Here is a 24,568-nt window from a genome sequence, read left to right as displayed (position 1 = left end):
GTTGCCTGCGGGGTCTGCTTCTGCTCTCGGCTTCGGCAAGTATGGCTGCTCCGTCTTGTCACCACGCGTGTGTTTGCATAGGGCAAGGTCGGCAATATTTATACCTTAAAGGTGCCGGGATTGACGTAAGGATGGACATAGGTACGTCAATAAAGATGTCATACGACTTGCTCGTTAGCACATTCTTTACTAAAATTCTCTGTGAAATCAAAACAATGGCCGCACGGATTATCCAGGTTGTCATAGGTTTGATTTGTTATGAGAACGTCGTATGCCTTATCAGGGGCTGGAGGAATGTCGCTTGTCTAATTAGATCTCAAGCGTTATGACCTAATCAGATAACACGTTCCTGTGCCGTAGTGTGACTGCGTCAGATAACGGTATCTGCATCATGGGGGATTTCTTGCCTCATGGGCTGACTGTTAGTTAACTTGATAGTTAGTTTAACCAGAATAGGGTCAGGAATAGGGGGATCGATTCAGAACCTATAGAAATACACGACATTCCCATGAGGCACAGGGTCAGACTGATTTGCATATGACCATGTCTGAACTGGGGTGGTAGAGTGAGCTAAAGAACGGTGATGGATTAAACCCAGATCAGTTGACTGGGGGTGAGTGTTTGTATTGTCAACGCTCCGTCCATCACCACCTTTGGTTTTTCTTTGTTCGCCCTAAGTTGGCAGGGTATGCTCAGACGTGAGTCCCTTGCTCACTTTGCCACTGGAGTCAAGCAAGCCCGGCTGAAGACGGCTGTAATGCCAGAAACCGGTCCTGAGAAGCTTGATTCTGGTCCAGGGAAGACATGGCTAGGCAGTTCGGGCTTGACTGTTCCCATGAGGCACAGGGTCAGACTGATTTGCATATGACCATGTCTGAACTGGGGTGGCAGAGTGAGCTAAAGAACGGTGATGGATTAAACCCAGATCAGTTGACTGGGGGTGAGTGTTTGTATTGTCAACGCTCCGTCCATCACCACCTTTGGTTTTTCTTTGTTCGCCCAGAGTTGGCAGGGTATGCTCAGACGTGAGTCCCTTGCTCACTTTGCCACTGGAGTCAAGCAAGCCCGGCTGAAGACGGCTGCGATGCCAGAAACCGGTCCTGGGCAGCTTGATTCCGGTCCAGGGAAGACATGGCTTGGCAGTTCGGGCTGGACTGTTCCCATGAGGCACAGGGTCAGACTGATTTGCATATGACCATGTCTGAACTGGGGTGGCAGAGTGAGCTAAAGAACGGTGATGGATTAAACCCAGATCAGTTGATTGGGGGTGAGTGTTTGTATTGTCAACGCTCCGTCCATCACAACCTTTGGTTTTTCTTTAATCTATGAAAGATACCAATTTTTGAGAACTGCAGTTACAGGTAAGTAGCTTATTTTCTTCCTCACATTTCCCACTGTGCCTGTGAATGAAGGTAAACATGCAAGCACATTTTCAATTAGGGAGGCAACACAGACTTATTTGTTCTTAACAATAAGAAAATGATTACAGGGTTCATGTGATAGTTGGAGTTCAGTAAGCACCTGGAGTTGCTTAGTACGGAGACGTGTACTTATTATTCTTGGAAAGTCCAGTTGTAATATGAACATATTTTCAGCTAAGGCTGTTTCGTTTATGGTGAGTATATCCTGTAATACTCAGAGGTCATTACTTAGCTCATGGAGCTACTGTCCTAGAAATCTGTCAGGCAGCAATGTGGGCATCTCTGCACACTTTCACCAAGCAATACTACACAGACAGCCAAGTCCATTGTGAAGAGCATTTTACCCTTTTGGTCCTACTGGATTTTTTGGTTAAATCTGTTTGCAGACCCACCTCCGGAGAGGTATTGCTTGGATATCTATTCTAAGGTAACTAGTCTGCAACTAGAAGTCTCTATCAGATGAACAAGTGACTTGCCTTCGGTAATGCCTTATCTGGTAGAGACTATCTAGCAACATATTCCTTACTGACCCTCCTATCCTCCCCGCTCTGTGAACGAATTTCTGCACAGGATCACCGTTCTGAGGGTCTTAGTGCTGCACACCAGTACATCAGCATCCTTCATGGTTCCACACTTCTGGTGTGGAAAAGTGGCAGAAAGAAACAGATAGGGCGTCTATATAGGTACAGCAGACTTTACTTCCTGCTTCGACAATGCCAACTCAGATCCGAACACCACCACCTATCTGACATTCTGTTCATTCCTATTGGCACATCACTCTCATAACTGGAAGAATCTAACAATACTGCCTTTAATGGATGAAAAAGAAATGCCAAAGGAATGTTCACATTCTATTAATTTTTGTACTAATATGGTATACACACATTCAGCTTTCCTATCCTGACAGTGTGGAATATTTCAAACCTTGTTAGTCTCTGTAATATATCAGTGATGGAAAACGTTAGTTATATTTCAGAACTTGTTTTTTTGTTTTATTGTCGTCAGTCGTTTAGAAGGAGAAGTGGCTCACGGCACATATAAACCCTCATCCTTTTGTCCTGGGGCTTTATGGTTTGACCTTACAGGTTGTGGTTCATGAGGCCCACCAGGAACCTGAAAGTGCTAAATACTCGCCTGGACGTAATCCAGTTCTTCATGCTTGCCCGGAACCAGGAGGCGGTGCAGACTCTACAGGACTGCTTGAAGAACATCAAGAATATACCGGTAATTGAAGATGGTTTGGGAGTACTGCTTATACATTCAATTATTCTCCTGGTCATGCCACCACTCTCTGCTCCTGAAAGCTTTGGTGAATGAAAGAGGGGGCATTAGAGGCTCCTACAAAGAGAGTGTTCAGTGAGATATTGAAAAAATAACCTAACATGCAAGAAGAGAGATTCAGTGGATGCTTGTGGTATGTTAAGAGATATTTACTATCAGACAGAATTTGTTATGCTAATGTCCCTTTCTGGTTGTGTGTGCCCACTTCTGAAGCCGTACTTGGTGTATCAGGAACAATTCTGAAAGCCACGCCGGAAGTATTAAATCAGACTGGGTTTGAGGTCTAAAGACAAAGGGGTCAATTACGATGTCATCCGGAAAGGCTCAGAGCGGCATCCGATTTGTCCAAATACGATTCGGAACCCACCTTTCGGACCGACTCAGACACGTTTCCCAACGAGCAATTACGATGGCTGGAAAGCGTTCGAACTGCTCGACTCGGTTCCGAAAGGCATTGGGGGTAACCGAGTCGGTCAGAGCCAAATTGTAGCAGTCTGCGGAGCACGTTTCAAGCCAAGCGATTAGGATGTCAGATTCAGACAGCCTTTCCAAATCGGTTGTTCTGAAATGGATCAACTGTTGGAATCTGAATTTGGGGGCCTGTAGCAACCCCCCTTCACATGGGGCTCTCAGAATTGGGCGCGTGGGGGTACCCACTGGTCCCCTACCCATGCATCCACAGTGTGGCAGGCACCCTGGGTTGCCTGCCACTGGGTGCAAGGATTACCCTAACTACCCCTTTCTTCAATGGGAACCTGTGTTCTTCTTCGTAACTCAGGCTCCCATTGAAGTCAATGGGACTCAGACCGAACCATATTTGGAAGCATTCAGATGCATCAAAGTCGCTCGGTGTGAGAAGTTGGCCTGATATGCAGTGCTCACTATTCTAGTGATCACTATGTATCAGTCCAAACAACCCTTATTGATGATTGGTTGTAAGTCAACCTTATAGACCAGCTATCCTAGTAGCATGGATACGAGCAGTCTAAGGCTAAGACTCTAGAGGGCGTGTTAAGCCAGCTGTTTTACCATCACATTACCCCTTGAACACCAAGTGTAAGGACACCACACAAGTTGTTATGAAAATAAACGTATATTTATTTCTAACAAGACTACCCTGGCTCTTTATGAGACAGGGAGCTAAGCACACAACAAAACTCTTACGAAAATACTTTGTCGCACAATTTACACAAATGCCCGAGGGGCACGAAAAACCATATATTACAAAAGTGGAATGCGAACTACTAGCAGGTAAGTAACTATTCTCATAGACTTTAGAAACGCTAGTCCTACAATGCTAAACACTTGGATTAGTTGCAGGAGGCCTGTGGACGTTGTGTGCAGAGTGGGAACTCTCACGCGTAAGGCGGGAAAAAGTGTATGGAGGCTAGTAGTCACAAAGTTACTATTCTCGGGCGAACCCGACTAGGTGGGTCGAAAACGGGAGTGGATCCGAACACTTAGGGTGTTGGACTATGCTGAAGCACCGGAGTACTTGGTTTACCTAGCCCAGGGGCTGCGGCTGCATAGGGTTGAAGTTACGTCGGAAACCCTCGTTGAAGAACCAGGAGCCTGAAGAAAGAGTTGCTGGCAGGCGGCCAGTGAAGAGAGTTCGTGGAGATCCAAGCCTGGATCAGGGAAGAAGAAGACCTGAAAGCAGAGGGGACCAAGTTCTGAATCACTAGCCAGTGATTTAGGTGGGCACCAGAGTGGCACCGGACGAAGTCACCTCGACCAGGTGAGTGGGCGCTGCTGGGCTCTGCAGTCTCTCGGACCAGGAGGCGTTGTCGGCGACCAGGATGGAGGTGCGAGCTGTCCCACGAAGGTATCTGCTGCTGACGTCGCTGGACCCAGGATTGGGCAACAAGTCTTGGCAAATGCAAGGCCCACGCGGTGGACCTAAGATGGCGTCTTGAGGGGACCAGGAGGGTCCAGGGTGCTCCTCTGTTGGAGGGGAGCAAGGGCTAGTCTGGAGCAACCAGACCAGCAGTGTTTGTCGTCGTGGAGCGTCGTGAGAGGGCCCCTAGCCAACGGCCAAGCGACCTGGACAACGCGGTGAGCAGCAAAGAGCAGAAGGGCCCCACGCAGATCTCGTGGATGCAGGGGGGCTGAACTTCGGTGTTGGAGCTGCTCAGGATCGGGGCTTCTCTTACCCCAAAGCACTCAGTCGAGGGTCACTCGGGAGTCGTGCTGGACAAGCGTTGTGCAGTTCTGAAGATGGCCGGTCCCTCGAGGTCTCGTCGCACCCACGGATCACAGCTGGGCTGATGCTGTAGGTTGAGGTCAGAGGTGCCAGGGAAGCCGGTTCTCGTCGTGCTGGAGCAGTCTTGATCCGAAGGAGAGACTGGCAACAAACCGCGATACTTGGTTGGTGCCTGCTGCTGCAGGGTGACTACTCCTTAGTCACAAGGGAGAAATCTTGAGAAGAGTCTTGAGTTCCTTCTTGCAGAAAGTAGTTTCAGGATTCAAAGATGATCTGATTTGGAAGGGGGCCAGTTCCTACCTTTATCCTGAAAAAGGGGGCTGGCACGCGACTAGGTCCTGTGGGTGGGACCAGGAGGGGGGTGGTTACACCCCTCTCCTTTGGCGGGCTTTCCCCAGATCAGGGGCTGGAGTGCCCCTGGAACTGGTTCCAGCCGGCCTATGCACAGTGAGCACCGGGGTGCCACTTGCAGTCACCTTCCTCTAAAGCCCTGCCTACCTAGGATACACAAAATCCTGTCTGGGACGGTGCTGGCACCGCCCCTGACAGGAAACCCTTTGTCCTTGCCTCCTGCTCTGGGAGGACTCCCAGCAGCAGGAGGGCAGACTTGAGTCTCGGTGGCAGCATCCATTTTGTGGAGCTAAGGCTATGTCTGACTTTAACCGGGGTTACAGGTTACATACATGTCGTGTCCCTCTAGAAGGGTGGAATGCTAACCCCGTCGCCAGAATTGGCGAGGGGTTAGTATTCCAATTCGTATGACACCTTACTCGACATGTTTTGATAAAGCGATACCAGAGTTGGCATATAACCGCGAGGATTATAAGGCACTTAAGAGTATATGGTATGCGATATCATGGAAACGGCTAAGGGATGGATCCCGAAAGCCGCAGACAGGCTCAGCTCATGCCAGAGAACTATCTCACACGATTCCCAGCACTCTGCCTTCAGGATTGTCAAGGCCTGCCATAGGAGTGCCTGATAGGAGATCTGTGTGTCCATTTTAGGTTTAGATATAGGAATACTATATCTAAAGCAAAGGGTGAGTACACCACCTTGCCCCCAGCTGTCAAGCAGCCAGTTGTGTCTGTTTGGTTAGTCAGTCCAGGGGTGGCATAATACATGCTGCAGCCCCTGGGAGACTTCTGGGTGCACCTCAGCCCTGGGTACAGGGAGTTAGAGAGGGCCCAGTGCCAATTCAGTACCTGGGTACAATTTGGAATGGAGAGAACAGCTAGGCTGTGGGTCTGATTAGCAGGCCCACAGCCAGGGAAAGTCGTAAACCAGTGAAGCAAAAAGCAACAATCTGGGTGATCATAGGATTGCAGACCCTACTCTCCTACATGACCCCCCCCCCAAACTTTGGGACAATTGGATATTGGATATTGGAGGGGTATTTGTAAAGCGCAGACGTTCGCTCCGAAGGGAGCATCTTGGCGCTATGAAAACCTGGGACCAGATCAGAGGGAGGGCAGTGGGGGGTTTAGATGGCTGCTTTAGTCCAGTCGTCAGAGAGATTAAAAATCCATGTTTTGAGGTGTTTCCTAAAGGGTTTCTCTTGCGTCTGGAATCTAAGATGCTTTGGCATACTATTCCAGGCTCTGATAGCTAGGGTGCTGAGAGTTTTTCCGCCTTTGGTTTTTAGGTTGAATTTGGGGAGGGTCATGAGGTTTTCTTGAGAGGATCTAAGAATGCGACCCGGAATGTAATGAGGGAAACGTTTCGCAAGGTAAACTGGGCCAGATTTGTGGAAGGCTCGGAAGGCTACAACGAGAATTTTGAATAGGATTCTCTTGTGCAGGGGGAGCCAGTGGAGGAATCTGAGGGCAGTGGAAATAGAGGATTTACGTGGGAGTTTTAAGACCAGACGCGCGGCAGTGTGCAGGACACTTTGCAGTTTTAGTTGGGTGGATTTCTTGGTCCCTGCCAAGAGGCCGTTGCAGTAGTCCACCCGAGAGAGAATGAGGGCTACTGCAATGGTCTTTCTGGAGTCGAGCGGGAGAAAGTCGCAGAACTTTCTCATGGATTTTATAATGCCAAAGCATTTACCCGCCACGGTAGTGGCATGGGAATCAAAGGACAGATCGGAATCGAAAATGACTCCGAGGTTTCTGGCCGATGAAACTGTCTGGGGTGGAGCAGCAGAGTTATCAGGCCACCACAGAGCGGGACAAAAGGATGCGTTCTTCCCAATGGGCAGGATTTCGGTTTTGCTGGAGTTACAGCGAAGGTGGTTGTTATCCATCCATTGAAAGACCGCTGTGAGGCAGCATTTAAGGTTGAGTTCGGCCAGGTTGGAGTTGTCTTCGAGAGGGATGACAAGCTGAGTATCGTCGGCATAAGACGTGACGATTATGCCGAACGATTCTATGAGTGAAAGCAGGGGGATGAGGTATATGTTGAATAGAAGGGGACTTAAAATGGAGCCCTGGGGTACTCCACACGAGATTTTTTTTTCTTTGGATTGGAAGGGGCCCAGTGAGATGGTCTGAGACCTGTCACTGAGGAAAGACCTGATCCAGGCTAAGGCTGAGTGGGTAATGCCGATATCCATAAGTCTGTTTAGCAGTATGGAGTGGGAAATAGTGTCGAAGGCCGCCGTGAGGTCAAGAAGGATCAGGATGGCCTTCTTCCTCTGATCTTGAAGGTTTTTAATGGTGTCGGTCAGCTCGATCAGGGCGGTCTCGGTGGAATGTCTAGACCGAAAACCGGATTGCTGGGGGTGAAGTAGGTTGTGGGCATCGAGGAAGGCCTTAAGCTCTTTATGGACTAATTGTTCCGTGATTTTGCCCAGTGCGGGTAGCAGGGTGATGGGACGAAGGTTAGTTAGATCAGAGGGGGGTTTGTTCGCCTTTTTCATCAGAGGTTTAACCGTACCTTTTTTCCAGGTAAGTGGGACAGAGCCCGATTTGAGGGAGAGGTTGATTATTTCGTTGATGATGGGGTTTATTTCATCAATGATGATATGAAGGATCTTGGGGGGACAAGGGTCAGAGGGAGAGCCTGATTTGCATGAGAGAATCACTTCTCTGGTTTGAGTTAGAGTTACCGGAGAGAAATGAGTGAGGCAATTTGTGGTCGGGCGAGATTTGTCAAGCTCTGAGAAAGAGAACACCGGGGGGGAAGGGGGAAAGTTGATGTGAATGGAGCTTATTTTTTCCTCGAAGTAGTCGGAGATCTTATCGCACAGCTCTTGTGACGGGGGGATCTCCGGTTGGAGGGCTTTTGGTTTGGTAAAAGACTTTACTATGGAGAAGAGGGTTTGTTGTTTCTGATTGGCGGCATTGATGGCGTTTACATAGTAGGTTTTTTTAGCTGATTTTATAGTTTAGAGATAATTTTTTCTCAGGAGTATGTAGTTGCTACGATCGTCGTTGTCGTATGATCTACGCCACTTGCGTTCTGCTTTCCTGCAGAGGAGGTGGGCGGCGGTAAGGTCAGGAGTATACCAGGGTGCTTTGTTTTTCGTTATTTTTAGGGTGTTGACTTTTTTATTGGGTGGACATCGTTCGGAGATTTCTTGCGAAAGCCATTTGTTGAAAGAAACAGCATCTTTATCGATGTTTCCAGAGGAAGGGGGGGCGTTAGAAGGGGAGAGGGGGTGAGAGATAAGACTTGCCTGCACAGTTTTCCAATTAATGGAGTGAGTGTGTTGGCGGATTGGTTTTTTGCAGTTAGAAGGGAGGACATTGAGAATGTAGAAAGGGATCAGGCTGTGATCCGACCAGATTTGGGGAATGGGGGGTGAGGTGGAGATGGCTGGGAAATTAGAGCAGACACCGTCCAGGGTATGACCAAGGGAGTGTGTGGGCAGCTTGACACTTTGTTGAAGGTCGAAGATGTCCAATGTCTGCAGCAGGTTACTGGTGGAGGGGTCGATCGGTATTTCTAAGTGAAGATTAAAATCGCCCAGGAGGGTGAAGTGAGGGTAGCGGAGAAGGAAATGACCGAGTGCGTCGTTGAGGGAACCGAGGAATTTCGTCGCATTTCCCGGCGGGCGATAGATCAGCCCACCTGAAAAAGAGAGGGTGTGGCTAAGCTTGATGGAAAAACCTAGTCCCTCGGCATCGGTGAGGGGGTCGAGGCAGAATGTGTGACAACTGAAGGAATTCCTTAAAATGACCGCGACACCTCCACCTCTCCCTTTCAGTCTATCCTGTCTGTGGAAGGAGTACCCTGAGGGGAGGGCGATGGCAATGTCAGGGTTACTGTCTTCAGTAAGCCAGGTCTCGGTGATCATAAGGCAGTCCAAGTTGTGGTCAATAATAAGGTCGTGGATGTCCTGACTGTGTTTACACATGGACCTGGCTAACCTAAGTTAAGCTAACCTAAAATAAGCTAACCTTGACCAGGTGAGTCTTCTTGCTCTAAGTGGAAATACCTGGAGAGCCCATCGGCATTGCCATGATCAGTACCAGGTCTATGCTCCACTGTAAAATCCATCCCCTGTAGGGAAATGGACCACCTAAGTAGTTTGGGGTTTTCACCCTTCATCTGATTTAGCCACAAGAGGGGCTTATGGTCGGTCTGAATCTTGAAGTGAGTGCCAAACAAGTATGACCTCAACTTCTTCAGGGCCCAAACCACAGCAAGGGCCTCCCTCTCAATAGCTGACCAATTTTTCTCTCTGGGGGTCAGCCTTCTGCTAATAAAAGCAATGGGCTGGTCGTTACCATCAAAATTCAGCTGAGATAGAACAGCTCCCACACCCAACTCAGAAGCATCTGTTTGGACAATGAATGTTTTGGAGTAGTCTGGACTCTTTAGGATAGGTGCTGTGCACATGGCCTGCTTTAGGTCATTGAATGTTTTCTGACAGCTTGCTGTCCACTGAACTTTCTTTGGCATCTTCTTGCTTGTCAGGTCATTAAGTGGTGTCACAATGGACCCATAATTCTTGACAAATTTCCTATAGTAACCAGTCAGGCCCAAGAAAGCTCGAACCTGAGTCTGGGTGGTTGGAGGAGCCCAGTCCTGGATGGCCTGTATCTTGCTCTCCAATGGCTGAACCTGGCCTCCACCTACAAGGTGGCCCAGGTATACAACCTGTGTCTGCCCTATCTGGCACTTGGTGGCCTTGATAGTGAGGCCTGCCTTTTGCAGAGCCTCTAACACTTTCCTCAGGTGGACCAAGTGATCCTCCCAGGTGGAACTAAAGACAGCTATATCATCAAGATATGCTGCACAGAAGTCATCCAGCCCAGTGAGAACTTGATTCACCAGCCTTTGGAAGGTGGCAGGTGCATTTTTCAAACCAAAGGGCATTACCACAAATTGATAATGCCCACCAGGGGTAGAAAATGCTGTCTTGGGCTTGGCCTCCTCAGCTAACCTGATTTGCCAATACCCAGCTGTCAGATCAAATGTGCTTAAGTAGTTGGCAGAAGCCAATCTATCAATAAGCTCATCTGCTCTTGGGATTGGGTGGGCATCAGTCTTAGTGACTGCATTGTGTCCTCTGTAGTCTACACAAAACCTCATCTCTTTCTTACCACCCTGGGTGTGAGGCTTTGGCACTAGAACTACTGGGCTAGCCCAAGGGCTATCTGAGGGCTCAATGACTCCCAGCTCCAACATTTTCTGCACCTCTGTCTTGATGCAGTCTCTGACATGATCAGGCTGTCTGTAGATTTTACTCTTGACAGGCAGACTGTCTCCAGTGTCAACTTCATGGGTACACCAATCAGTTTGGCTGGGTGTCAGAGAGAACATATGTCTGAAGGATTGCAGAACTTGTCTACAATCCTGTTGCTGATGCTCAGAGAGGCTGCCACAAAAGACAACACCATCTACTGACCCATCATCAGGATTCTGAGTGAGCAGGTCTGGGAGAGGGTCACTCTCTTCCTCCTGTCCCTCATCTGTGGCCATGAGCAAGCTCATGTCCTTCCTGTCAACATATGCCTTGAGCCTGTTCACATGGAGCACCCTGAGGGGGCTCCTGGGGGTTCCAAGGTCCACCAGGTAGGTGACCTCTCCCTTTTGCTCAATGATTGTGTGGGGCCCAGACCATTTGTCTTTGAGTGCTGCTGGGGCCACTGGCTCCAGCACCCACACCTTCTGTCCTGGCTTGTACACAGTCAGGACAGCCTTTTGGTCATGCCAAGCTTTTTGGAGTTCTTGGCTGGCCTCAAGGTTTTTAGATGCCTTTTCCATATACTCAGCCATCCTGGAGCGGAGACCAAGTACATAGTCCACAATGTTTGTTCCAGGCTTTTTGAGAGGTCTCTCCCATCCTTCCTTTACCAAACAAAGGGGTCCTCTTACAGGATGCCCAAACAGAAGCTCAAAAGGGCTGTAGCCAACCCCCTTCTGTGGGACCTCTCTGTAAGCAAACAAGAGGCAGGGTATCAGGACATCCCATCTTCTCCTAAGAGGTTCAGGTAGTCCATGAATCATCCCTTTTAGGGTCCTGTTGAATCTCTCAACAAGCCCATTGCACTGTGGGTGATAGGGTGTAGTGAACTTGTAGTTGACACCACATTCCTTCCATATTGCAGTCAGATATCCTGACATGAAGTTTGTACCTCTGTCAGAGACAACCTCCTTAGGGAAGCCCACTCTGGAGAACACTCCAATTAGGGCTCTTGCCACAACAGGTGCTGTAGTGGTCCTAAGGGGAATAGCTTCAGGGTACCTGGTGGCATGGTCCACTATCACCAGTATAAACTTGTGCCCTGATGCTGTCTGGGGTTCCATTGGACCAACAATGTCAATCCCCACTCTTTCAAAGGGTACCCCACCACAGGTAGTAGTATGAGGGGGGCCTTTGTTGGGCCACCTGACTTACCACTGGCCTGGCAGGTGACACAGGAGCGGCAAAACTCCTTGGTATCCTCATTCATGTGGGGCCAGTGAAAGTGTGTGACAAGTCTGTCCCACGTCTTGTTCTGGCCTAAGTGACCTGCAAGGGGAATTTCATGGGCCAATGTAAGAAGGAAACCTCTCTGAGACAAGGGGATGACCAGCCTCCTGGTTGCACCAGGCTTGGGGTCTCTTGACTCAGAGTAGAGGAGTCTATCATCCCAGTATACCTTGTGGGTACCTGTGGCATTCCCAGCAGCCTCAGCAGCAGCCTGCTGTCTGAGGGGTTCAAGTGAGGGGCAGTCCAACTGTGCCTTACCCAGGTCTGCTCTGGAGGGCCCCCCTGAGCCCAGAAACTCAACCTGATCAGGTTCAAGTTCTTTAGGCTCAGTTTCCTTCAGTTCCTTGAGATCAGCCTCCTCAGAGACTTGATCCTCAACCTGGGGCAAGGGGGAAGGCAATGCCTTGACCCTACTGCTCCTTCTCTTGGGAGGTGTCTGGTCCATTGTTCCAGGATCCAGCACCTGTTCAGTGGGGCATTTCTTTGCCTGTGACCTAGTCACAGCAAGCACATGTGCTGGCAAGCCTAACATTTCCATGTGAGTCCTCTGCTCCACTTCTGACCATAGGGATGTTTCCAAATCATTGCCCAACAGACATTCTACAGGGAGGTCTGAACTAACCACAACCTTCTTTGGGCCACTTATCCCCCCCCCCCAGGAGAAATCAACAATTGCCATACTATGGTGGGTAGTGACATTGCTGGCATTCGACACTCGGTACTCTGGACCTAGCATGATCTGTCCAGGGTCCACAAAGTTAGGTGTCACCATTGTGACACTGGCACAAGTGTCCCTGTAGGCCTGAGCCATTTTTCCATTTATCAAAGGTGTCTGCCTGTATTTGCCCAAAGTATTGGGACTTGTGTCAGGGGATATATCTGCATCCCCTGTACAGACAAGGACAGCCTGAGTGAGTGTGCCAACTAAGTTGCTAGACCCCTCAGTTCCCAAGGTTAACCCAACTAATGCCTTGGGAGGAGCACTACCACTACTGACTGTACTAGGGGGTGCAGTTGCCTTAGGGGCTGTAGTGGTAGGAGGTTGCCCTCCTCTTTTGGTGCACTCACTAAACCAGTGAGATTTACTTTTACAGTACTGGCACCACCTTTTTGACTGGCCTTCTGGAGTCTTCTTTTTCTGCTGTGAAGCCTGACCCCCACCCTCTTTGGTTTGTTGGGGACCTGTCGAAGACTTCTGGTCATTTTGTTCACTCTTAGTATTACCCTTCTGGTCTGCTTTCTTCTGACCACCCTGGTTCTGGTTCTGGTTCTGCTTGATCCTTGTCCTGACCCATTTGTCTGCCTTCTTTCCCAATTCTTGGGGAGAGGTCAGATCTGAATCAACAAGGTGCTGGTGCAACAACTGGTTCTGACAATTATTTAAAATCTGTTCTCTCATCATGAGATTGTACAACCCTGTGCAATCAGTAACCTTGCTACCCAGCAACCAGCCCTCCAAAGCCTTAGTGGCACAATCCACAAAGTCAGACCAGTCCTGAGACTGAGTTTTCTGGGTGTCTCTGAACAGCAACCTGTACTGCTCAGTTGTTAAGCCAAACCCATCAACCAGTGTATTTTTCAGGACCTGGTAATTGTTAGCATCCTCCACTCTTGTAGTGAGGAGCTTATCTCTACCTTTGCCATCAAAGGAGAGCCACAGTATAGCTGCCCACTGACTCTGGGGAATGCACTGCACAGTGCAGGCCCTCTCCAGAGCAGCCATCCATTTCTGGATGTCATCCCCTTGCTTAAAGGGGGGCACTATCTTTGTCAGGTGTTTAGTATCTAAACCCTTCTCTTTTTCTCTTGGGAGATTGCTGCCACCAGTGGGAGCTAACCCACTCATCTGCTGCTCTCTTGCAAAGGCAAGCTTTTCTTTGGCCAGGGCAAGTTCTTCCCTTTCAATCCTCAGAGTAGCCTGTCTCATCCTAGCTTCATGCTCCATTCTCTGAGGGGAAGTCAATCTCCTCTGGGGAGAGTTCCTCCTCCTCTGAGAAGAGGCATTAGAGTGCAGAGATCTATTGGAGTCCCTAGAAAGAGATCTATCTCTCCTAACTCCAAGGTTAGGCCTACTTAGGGTCAGTACGGGGGGTCCCCCAGATCCTAGCCCAAGCAAGTCTAAGTTGGCCCTAGTTAGCCTTCTGACTACCTCAAGACCTTTGTCTGCCTCATCCCCAGAGAGTTCCTCAAGATCTTCCTCCTCAACTGCTTTGTCAGTGTCAAGGAGGTCTGGATCCCCAGTGGTACCCTCTAAGGCTGGCATATTCCCATCTAGCTGAGAAATCTTTCTCGCATCATAGGTCTCTAAGAGACCTATCAGAAAGGGAATGGTGGGGTTAGACCCCTGTTTCAGTTTCCTGGAGGTACACACTTGTCTCATCTCCTGGAATCTGAGAGCTGCATATCTTGAAGTGACCTGTGGAGGGTCAATGCTTACCAGGGGAGTCTCAGTGGACTCTCCATGGTTAGACATGCTTTTCTAGTGAGGTGTAAGTGGTGCACTTACCTACACTATTTGTTTGCCTACTGATCCCTTGCTAGAGTTGTAGTTTAGGGTGTGCTAGGCCCTAGGAGCTACAACAGCTGGTTCAGTAGAACTCAGAGTATTCTAAGCTAAGTTATATGTCTCTTTAGTACTTATGTGATCTTTCAAATGATATTCTTAGGATATGCGTGGTAAAACAACAGCAAGCTCAAATCCCAACCGCTGCTCACCAATGTGAGAAGTTGGCCTGATATGCAGTGCTCACTATTCTAGTGATCACTATGTATCAGTCCAAACAACCCTTATTGATGATTGGTTGTAAGTCAACCTTATAGACCACCTATCCTAGTAGCATGGATACGAGCAGTCTAAGGCTAAGACTCTAGAGGGCGTGTTAAGCCAGCTGTTTTACCATCACATTACCCCTTGAACACCAAGTGAAAGGACACCACACAAGTTGTTATGAAAATAAACGTATATTTATTTCTAACAAGACTACCCTGGCTCTTTATGAGACAGGGAGCTAAGCACACAACAAAACTCTTACGAAAATACTTTAAGTCGCACAATTTACACAAATGCCCGAGGGGCACGAAAAACCATATATTACAAAAGTGGAATGCGAACTACTAGCAGGTAAGTAACTATTCTCATAGACTTTAGAAACGCTAGTCCTACAATGCTAAACACTTGGATTAGTTGCAGGAGGCCTGTGGACGTCGTGTGCAGAGTGGTAACTCTCACGCATAAGGCGGGAAAAAGTCTATGGAGGCTAGCAGTCACAAAGTTACTGTTCTCGGGCGAACCCGACTAGGTGGGTCGAAAACGGGAGTGGATGCGAACACTTAGGGTGTTGGACTATGCTGAAGCACCGGAGTACTTGGTTTACCTAGCCCGGGGGCTGCGGCTGCATAGGGTTGAAGTTACGTCGGAAACCCTCGTTGAAGAACCAGGAGCCTGAAGAAAGAGTTGCTGGCAGGCGGCCAGTGAAGAGAGTTCGTGGAGATCCAAGCCTGGATCAGGGAAGAAGAAGACCTGAAAGCAGAGGGGACCAAGTTCTGAATCACTAGCCAGTGATTTAGGTGGGCACCAGAGTGGCACCGGACGAAGTCACCTCGACCAGGTGAGTGGGCGCTGCTGGGCTCTGCAGTCTCTCGGACCAGGAGGCGTTGTCGGCGACCAGGATGGAGGTGCGAGCTGTCCCACGAAGGTATCTGCTGCTGACGTCGCTGGACCCAGGATTGGGCAACAAGTCTTGGCAAATGCAAGGCCCACCCGGTGGACCTAAGATGGCGTCTTGAGGGGACCAGGAGGGTCCAGGGTGCTCCTCTGTTGGAGGGGAGCATGGGCTAGTCTGGAGCAACCAGACCAGCAGTGTTTGTCGTCGTGGAGCGTCGTGAGAGGGCCACTAGCCAACGGCCAAGCGACCTGGACAACGCGGTGAGCAGCAAAGAGCAGAAGGGCCCCACGCAGATCTCGCTGATGCAGGGGGGCTGAACTTCGGTGCTGGAGCTGCTCAGGGTCGGGGCTTCTCTTACCCCAAAGCACTCAGTCGAGGGTCACTCGGGAGTTGTGCTGGACAAGCGTCGTGCAGTTCTGAAGATGGCCGGTCCCTCGAGGTCTCGTCGCACCCACGGATCACAGCTGGGCTGATGATGTAGGTTGAGGTCAGAGGTGCCAGGGAAGCCGGTTCTCGTCGTGCTGGAGCAGTCTTGATCCGAAGGAGAGACTGGCAACAAACCGCGATACTTGGTTGGTGCCTGCTGCTGCAGGGTGACTACTCCTTAGTCACAAGGGAGAAATCTTGAGAAGAGTCTTGAGTTCCTTCTTGCAGAAAGTAGTTTCAGGATTCAAAGATGATCTGATTTGGAAGGGGGCCAGTTCCTACCTTTATCCTGAAAAAGGGGGCTGGCACGTGACTAGGTCCTGCCCTATGGGTGGGACCAGGAGGGGGGTGGTTACACCCCTCTCCTTTGGCGGGCTTTCCCCAGATCAGGGGCTGGAGTGCCCCTGGAACTGGTTCCAGCCGGCCTATGCACAGTGAGCACCGGGGTGCCACTTGCAGTCACCTTCCTCTAAAGCCCTGCCTACCTAGGATACACAAAATCCTGTCTGGGACGGTGCTGGCGCCGCCCCTGACAGGAAACCCTTTGTCCTTGCCTCCTGCTCTGGGAGGACTCCCAGCAGCAGGAGGGCAGACTTGTGTCTCGGTGGCAGCATCCATTTTGTGGAGCTAAGGCTATGTCTGACTTTAACCGGGGTTACAGGTTACATACATGTTGTGTCCCTCTAGAAGGGTGGAATGCTAACCCCGTCGCCAGAATTGGCGAGGGGTTAGTATTCCAATTCGTATGACACCTTACTCGACATGTTTTGATAAAGCGATACCAGAGTTGGCATATAACCGCGAGGATTATAAGGCACTTAAGAGTATATGGTATGCGATATCATGGAAACGGCTAAGGGATGGATCCCGAAAGCCGCAGACAGGCTCAGCTCATGCCAGAGCACTATCTCACACGATTCCCAGCACTCTGCCTTCAGGATTGTCAAGGCCTGCCATAGGAGTGACTGATAGGAGATCTGTGTGTCCATTTTAGGTTTAGATATAGGAATACTATATCTAAAGCAAAGGGTGAGTACACCACCTTGCCCCCAGCTGTCAAGCAGCCAGTTGTGTCTGTTTGGTTAGTCAGTCCAGGGGTGGCATAATACATGCTGCAGCCCCTGGGAGACTTCTGGGTGCACCTCAGCCCTGGGTACAGGGAGTTAGAGAGGGCCCAGTGCCAATTCAGTACCTGGGTACAATTTGGAATGGAGAGAACAGCTAGGCTGTGGGTCTGATTAGCAGGCCCACAGCCAGGGAAAGTCGTAAACCAGTGAAGCAAAAAGCAAAAATCTGGGTGATCATAGGATTGCAGACCCTACTCTCCTACACTCGGTCAACCGATTCAGTCAGAATGCTTTCGGGATGAGATCGTAATTTGACACCAAGTATTAGTACACAAAAAAGGTTTTCTATTCATATCTTTTAATCTCATACTAAATAAAAACTGACCAACAAGGTCGCCTCCTCAGGGCCAATATGTTAACTAAAGCACTAATAGCAAAACTATCAGAATTATTGACACTTAATTTACTTTGTGTCACCTTATGGGTGCACAAGAAGAAACTGAGCCCAAAAGGTAGTGAGGGTCTATGGGTTTTTATTTTAGACACAGAGTCAGCGTCTCACACAAGGCACAGCTAAACAACAATGGCTTGGCGGCAGGTCCATGAAATGAAGGAACGTCTTCCCAGCGCGTCTCTGTCGTCTGCTTCTTTACCGCTCTCGCCAGCCCCAAAACAAAAGAAAGACAGGTGGCTGTTAGCTCACAGCTTCTAGTCAACAGTATAGCGTCAGGGAGGGGAGTGAGGGCAACACGCGTGAGGGGAAAACAGGCGACCGTCACCAATACAGCAATCCAACCGCAAAGAGTGTACGTGTGGTCTCAGGAGTCCCCGTGCCCCTGCCTTCCACCCTCCTCCCGCTGCTGCCCCTTCCCGACCCGTTTAAATGGAAACAGGGTACGCAAACGTTCACGTACCTGGTGTAGCCACGCGTCTTCCTGCGCGTGGCTGGGCGGTGCGTGGGAACGGTGGCCTCCTGGCTTCTCCGGTGTCCTCGTGCAGTCTTCGTCCGCCTGGTCAGAAAGCCGACTGCTTGTACTCGCGCTGCCTTCCTCCTCCGCCGCTCCTCGCTCTCGACCTCCTTCCGTCGTCCGGGTCTCTTGGTGGGTGATTCCTCTACGGGGCTTCGGTGCCGGCGAGCTCCGCACCATCCACACTCCGGCGTCTTCCGGCTCTCCCCTTTCAGGACCTGATCCGCTCTCTGATTGGCGGGACGGCCTCCACGTCATCGGAGGAGGGAATTCCTCCTCGCAGGGCTCCCAGTTGTTAAAGGGCCCGCGTCCTTCCTGTAACCGAGATGCAGAGTCCGTTACGGGGCAGGACTGGACCCCGTGACACTTTGGTTATCTTCAAATGGATACGGCATTACTTATTGACAAAAAGAAATAATATCTGTTATCCAATTTCTTTTAGTACTTTCTGGTTTAAGTAATGTTTTTTGGAACAGTCACTCTCCTTAATTTCTTAACGGCGTGATAACTGACTGAAAATCTCGAGTGGGCATGTTCAGGTGAATATGTTATTCTATCAGAACTTTGGTTCATATATTGGCGCTGAAGAAGCATCCTTGATGTTGTGGATTTGAACAGGAACAATTTTTTGTGTACTTATACTTTGACTTTAGACCTCAAACCAAGTCTGTTTTTGTATTTTAGTTTTGTAGTGGCGAAGTGGAATACCCTGCTTACTTTAAGTTACTTTTTGGGTGATCTCGAGAGCCTCTGTGTTCCCTTGTGTGTAAGGTCATGCCTGTAGTATTGGTCAAACTTCCAAAGGCATCACCTAGTTCCAACCACTGACCATATGTGATATTCACCCCCACTTTCTGCACAGTGAATCAGTGAAATCAGTTTCCAACATGTGAGTCATTAACAAGTCAGACTACTGTAATTGTCTTCTAATCACCTCATTCAATACTCCTCCTCAAAACAAAAAAACAACTTTCGTACCTCAGCAGTTTGCCTGACTAAAATAAAACCAAGAGCCATCTACAAACTCCTCACATTATTCATGAAAACAACATATGGCAACTCACCCCAAATGCTCCTCGAACGTTCCCTGTTACATTGCAAAACTCAAGAGTAAACCTTTCCATTCCCCATATATTATGCACAAACTGCATAACTAGATGAAAAAAACATTGTCAATGGATTTCTATCTTTGCACACTTTATGAATAAAGTCCTTTGACCCTCACTGTCAGGGGGAAGGCAAAGTGAAACAACCAAATCCCATTCTGCAGCCCTCATCCTACTAGACCTCTCTTCTGCTTTCGACACCATCTCCCACCACACCCTAATCACGAGACTCTACAACGCCGGGATCCATGACAAGGCAGTGTACTGGATCCACTCTTTCCTCACCGGCTGGACTCAGGGAGTTAGACTACCACCGTTCCTCTCAGAACCCACAGAGATCAGTGGTGGAGTGCCCCAGGGTTCCTCACTGAGCCCCAGCCTCTTCAATGTCTATATGGCCCCCCTCACAACCATCGTGAGAAGCCACGGACTCAACATCGACTCCTATGCCGACCACACTGAGCTGATCCTCTCCCTCACCAACGAACCCACAACTGCCAAAACCAACTTCCACAATGGAATGAAGGCCGTTTCTACCTGGATGAAAGACAGCTACCTCAAGCTCAACTTGGACAAGACCAGAATACTCATCCTGGGACCCACCCCTTCAGCCTGGGATGACTCCTGGTGGCCAGCCACTCTAGGATCCCCCCACCCCAATGGACCATGCACTCAACCGTGCCATTATACTGGACTCATCGCTCACAATGAACCGCCAAATCATCGCAGTTTCATCAACCTGCTTCCACACTCTCCGCCTGCTTCGAAAGACATTCAGATGGATCCCCACAGAATCCAGAAAGATGGTCACCCACGCACTCTTCACCAGCAGACTCAACTATGGAAACACAGTTTACGCCAGTGTCACCCAGAAACAGCTCAAGAAACAACATAACATTCAGAAGGCCGCAGGCAGACTGATTTTTTTATTAAACATAATTTTTATTGCAGATTTGCAACATCACATTTGTTACACAGGGTTACTTCTCCGAATTCTCTCTTTTGCTCATTTGCTTTCGCTTCCTTACACAGCCTTAAAGCCCACAACCCGGAGGTCGGGCGGCAAGAGACATGAAACTTCCAATGCCAGGCAATATGCAGTCGGTGTAACCCTCTCTCTTAATTATGTGCTCGTCTGCTTTTCTATAGTTCTCCTCGATAACCTCCCCAAACCCCTGCAAACCGTACCCAACTCCCCCCCCCCTCCCTACCCAGGTGTCCACCACCCACTCAGGGATATTCACCACTTCCTCATCTATGTGTTCTATCAGGAGTTACCGTCCAGTGCCTACCTAGTTTTGCGATGTCCCCGGTACTGTGCTAGGGCCTTCCCCAACATCCTCTAGTTCTGCCTCATCCCCCTGTAGTGCGCTGTTTCTCAGGACCTGGACCAGTGTCTCCCAAGCCGCCGCCGTGTCCAGTGCCCTATCAGTTGGTTTACGGCGAGCCATCTGGTATCTGTGTGTACTATCACTAACGACCCATTTTAAGAACTCACTGGTCCATCTCCTGTGTGTGGGACCTACTCTCGCCTTCCAGTGTCTTGTGATTTCTCTTTTGGCTACCAACAGACCCATGTCTATAAATTTACTCATAGTTTTGTTTTTAGGTGTGTGGGGGAACCAGTGCAGCAAACAAACTGCGATATCATATTGGAACGTCCTCTCCCACCGCCTGCCAGTACTCTCGGAGAACAGGGCAGGACCATAACATGTGTTCCAGCTCCGCTCCTTCAAAAGCACACCTCGGGCATCCCGCATTATCTGTTCCGAAGTACTGCTTAATTTTCCCCGGTGTTAAATAAGCCCTGTGCAGCACATAAAAATGGATCTGCTGAAAGCGCGCATGTCTCGTGCTGTTTCTGGCTCGCCTCACTAGACCGGCCCAAGTCGTTTCTGGGATCTCTCTATCCAGGTCTGCTTCCCATTTGGCCTTCAGCGCTGACAGCGGTGGCAGATTTTCCCGCAGCATTCTTGAATATAAACAAGTCACTGCTTTATAAGTTCCTGCTGCCATCATGGTATATTGGCCTGCCATAGTTGTCTTTGGCTCTACAAGACCTTCCCTCCAGTGCGCTTGAATGGCCCTAGTCACTGCGGCGTGCAACAAGTATCCATCCCTCGGCAGCTCATATTTTTCTTGTAGCTCCGCATACGGAACCAGCGCCCCATCCTCGTAGAGGTCGCCTACCACCTGTACTCCCGCTTCTTCCCAGCTCTGCAGTTGGGACCAGTCCCCACCGTGGGGGAGTGCTGTTAGCATACCTAAGGGTATCTCCGGGGCATATGGGTGTTGCTCTCCCGCTCGACGCCGAGATCGATCCCAGCAAAGTTTGAACGTCCGCTCCTCAGGTGTCAGATCTCCCCGAGCTATCCTCTGCTGCAAAGCTATATAAGCCAAAACGTGGCGTGGGGTGCCCTTAGCCCTCTCACTCTCCGGACCGCGGTATACTCTCGCCACCTCCTGTGTAAAGATCTGCAATTGTGCAGCCAAATAGTAAAGTTCAAAATCAGGTGCCGCTAGACCACCCTTATCCTTCGGGCGGGTGAGTGTCGCCAGTGCAATCCTACGTCTGCCCGTCCCCCATATGAAGGAGGTCATCAGGAATTTTAGTTGAGAAAACAGGGACCGAGGAATCCAAACAGGGAGGGTACGAAAAAATTAAAGGAGGCGCGGCAGGGCGATCATTTTCAATAATGAAATGCGCCCCGTGACTGCCAACGGCAGCGTGGCCCAAAAGGCCATACAGCCCTTCAGCGCTCGTACGCATCTGCCTATGTTGCCCTCTAGTACATCCGTTGCCGTGTGGTAGATACATACCCCTAAATATTTCAAGCAAACAGGCTCCCACCTAAGCTCTAGTCGGTGGTCGGGCCGTACTGTATTCTGTCTCAGGGGGAACAAGCAGGTCTTCGACCAGTTGACCCTCAGTCCTGATAATTCTCCGAATCGCTCCAGTAAACGTTCCACACCCTTCAATGCTTCCGTTCCATTTTCCAGGAATAACAACAGGTCATCCGCGTATAAGGAGATGAATTGTTGCCCTCCTCTGCTATCTATTCCCCGAAAATGCTTACCCCAGCGGGCTTCAGCCGCAAGGGGCTCGATCGCCAGGGCGAATAAAAGGGGGGACAGGGAGCAGCCCTGCCGGGTACCTCTTTCTACCGGATACTGGTGTGAAACGAGATTCCCTATCCTCACTCTAGCTACCGCTGCCGTATACAGTACTTGCGTCCACTTGATATATCCTTCCCCCAGTCCAAAATGCTCCATGGCCCTATATAAATAAATCCACTCCAGGCTATCAAACGCCTTCTCTATATCTATTGACAAGACCAGGGGCGTCTGGGCTTCCATGTGTGGGCTTTCCACCAAACGTGAGAGTCTCCTTATATTTATTGTCGTGCTCCGAGCAGGGATAAATCCCGACTGGTCCTCATGGACTATGTCGAGCATGTGCTGTAGGAGCCTCTCTGCCAGTATGGAACTTAATATTTTGTAGTCCGTGGTCAACATGGACAACGGCCTGTAGGAGGCCGGGTGTTCGCTCTCCCTCCCTGGTTTTAGTAGTGGAATCACCAAGGCCTCTCTCATGGATTGGGGCAGTTGACCGGTCTTCCTAGCCTCATTATACACCGTCTGTAGCCTAGGTGCCAAAAGGTCTAAATATGTACTGTAAAATTCAATAAGTAAACCATCTTGGCCCGGCGTTTTGTTGCGAGCCATTCGTTTAATCGCCCCTCTAATCTCGCCCAGTTCAATATCCTTTCCTAGTGCGGCCGCCTGTTCCTCCTCCAAGTGTGGTATCTGAAGGCTTCCAAGAAAGGTGTGTATATCGTCCTCCCGCCCCACCAGCGCACTGCTATAAAGGGTCGTGTAATAGCTCTGAAAACAGGCCAGTATCTCCATCTGGGAGTATTGCATTTGTCCCTCTTCTCCTGCAATTGCTAGTATCGGGAAGCTACGCCTGGTAGGATTGGCTAGCCACGCAAGCAATGCTCCAGCCTTGTCCCCCTCAACATGGGTCCAAAGCATGTATGCCTTATGATCGAAGCTGCGGAGGCGTTCCACCTCTACTGCTACTGCCTCCTTAGCTGAATTGACCTCTTCCTGCAAGTCAGGGCGTCCCGGCCTAGCCCGCTCAGCGACCCTCAGTGTAGAATCCGCCTTATGTAGATCCTCCACCAGTACCTTTGGTGTGCCTGCATGTTTCCCTATGCACTGTCCCCTAACCACCACCTTAAAAGCGTTCCACTCCATCGCCCTGGAGGTCGTGGACCCCTCATTTTCCACGAAGTAGTGGTTGATTCCCTCCTCTAGTTCCGCGTGAAAAAGTGGATCTTCCAATGTCTCGGGCGCAGTCTCCAGGTCGGGACCCGCAATACCTCTGTGACCCAGCCTAGTCCAATCAACAACGGATTGTGGTCCGAAATTGTCCTGGTCAGGTATTCGGTCCTAATCACCGTCTGCGCGACCTCCCGGGAGCACAGCATTGCGTCAATCCGGACATGTAGGTCGTGGAGGCTCGAAAAGAACGAGTAATCTCGCTCCGCAGGGTGTTGCATGCGCCACGCATCCACCAAACCCCATCGCTCCTGCCAATCTAGTCTCCCTTTTGTGAGGCGGTGAACGGGGGATTCTGCCAAAGGCGGGTGGGATCTATCCAGTGTCGTGTCCGCTACTGAGTTGAAGTCACCCCCAATTAGGATCGGGCCTTTTAGGAAGTGTGCCAGTGACCCCGATAGACTAGTGAAAAAGGACACCTGGTCAGTGTTTGGTGCGTAAATGCTACACAGTGTAATGTCCCTGCCCCGCAACCTGCCCTCCACTGCCACATAGCGTCCCTCAGGGTCTATTATGTGCCTGGTCGCCTGGAACGGACACCCGCCCTGATCCATATCAAAGCCCCCCTAGCAAACGCTGAGTAAGCGGTGTTAAATATCTGGCCTCTCCATCGCTTTTGCAGCGCCAGCCCTTCCGGCTTCGTGATATGTGTCTCCTGCAGCATAGCAATGTGTACCCCTCGACGGACCAAATAGGCATGTACTTTGTGTCTTCGTGCCATTGAGTGCAGCCCGCACGTTCCAGGTTATACATCTCACCTCATTTGTGCTAGCCATTGTCCCATAGTTCGTAATTCAGTTCCTGTCGCTGTTCGGTGGAATCGTGAGTGGTGGAGACCCCCCAACTAACCTTCAGAACATCTGGCATAATATTTCCCACCTGTTTCTGCGTTAGTCTTTGCCAAAAAACCGGAACAACCCCAACAATACCCTCTGCCACCCCCCCCAGAATAGGCCCCAATGTCAAACTATCAGTACCCATCCAAACTAAATCAATCCCCCAACTATCAGACTAATTCACGGTCGCAACCGTGAGCGCCTTAAGGGCAATCGGGTTGTGGCTAGGCCCGAAAGTAGAAACAACCGCCCTCCCCGCCCCCATCGGGTAGCAGCGGTCTGACCACCCAGTCGGAGCCCCCCCACCGCAATACCTTACAGTTCGCGAATTCTTTCCTCTGTAGGAGTGTCCTTCTAATGTTCGCTGCACATCAAATGTTCAGGAT

The 24,568-nt window shown here is 50.0% G+C and overlaps 1 protein-coding gene across 7 annotated transcripts in view; it reads left to right on the top strand.

Annotated features, from left to right (window-relative positions):
- MSH5 (mutS homolog 5) overlaps window positions 1-24,568 on the top strand; it is a 1,532,005-nt gene that overhangs the window by 898,367 nt on the left and 609,070 nt on the right. For all 7 annotated transcript variants that reach the window (XM_078646032.1, XM_078646030.1, XM_078646035.1 and 4 more), the window contains one exon: window positions 2,507-2,645. In XM_078646032.1, the coding sequence (XP_078502158.1) occupies window positions 2,507-2,645 (139 nt within the window). The remainder of the gene's footprint in view (window positions 1-2,506; window positions 2,646-24,568) is intronic.

The sequence above is a fragment of the Lissotriton helveticus genome, chromosome 5_1 (genome assembly GCF_964261635.1).
Source record: "Lissotriton helveticus chromosome 5_1, aLisHel1.1, whole genome shotgun sequence".
NCBI lineage: Eukaryota > Metazoa > Chordata > Amphibia > Caudata > Salamandridae > Lissotriton > Lissotriton helveticus.
The sequence above is the reverse complement of the archived record's forward strand: the minus strand, read 5'-3'. Positions and strand labels throughout refer to the sequence as shown.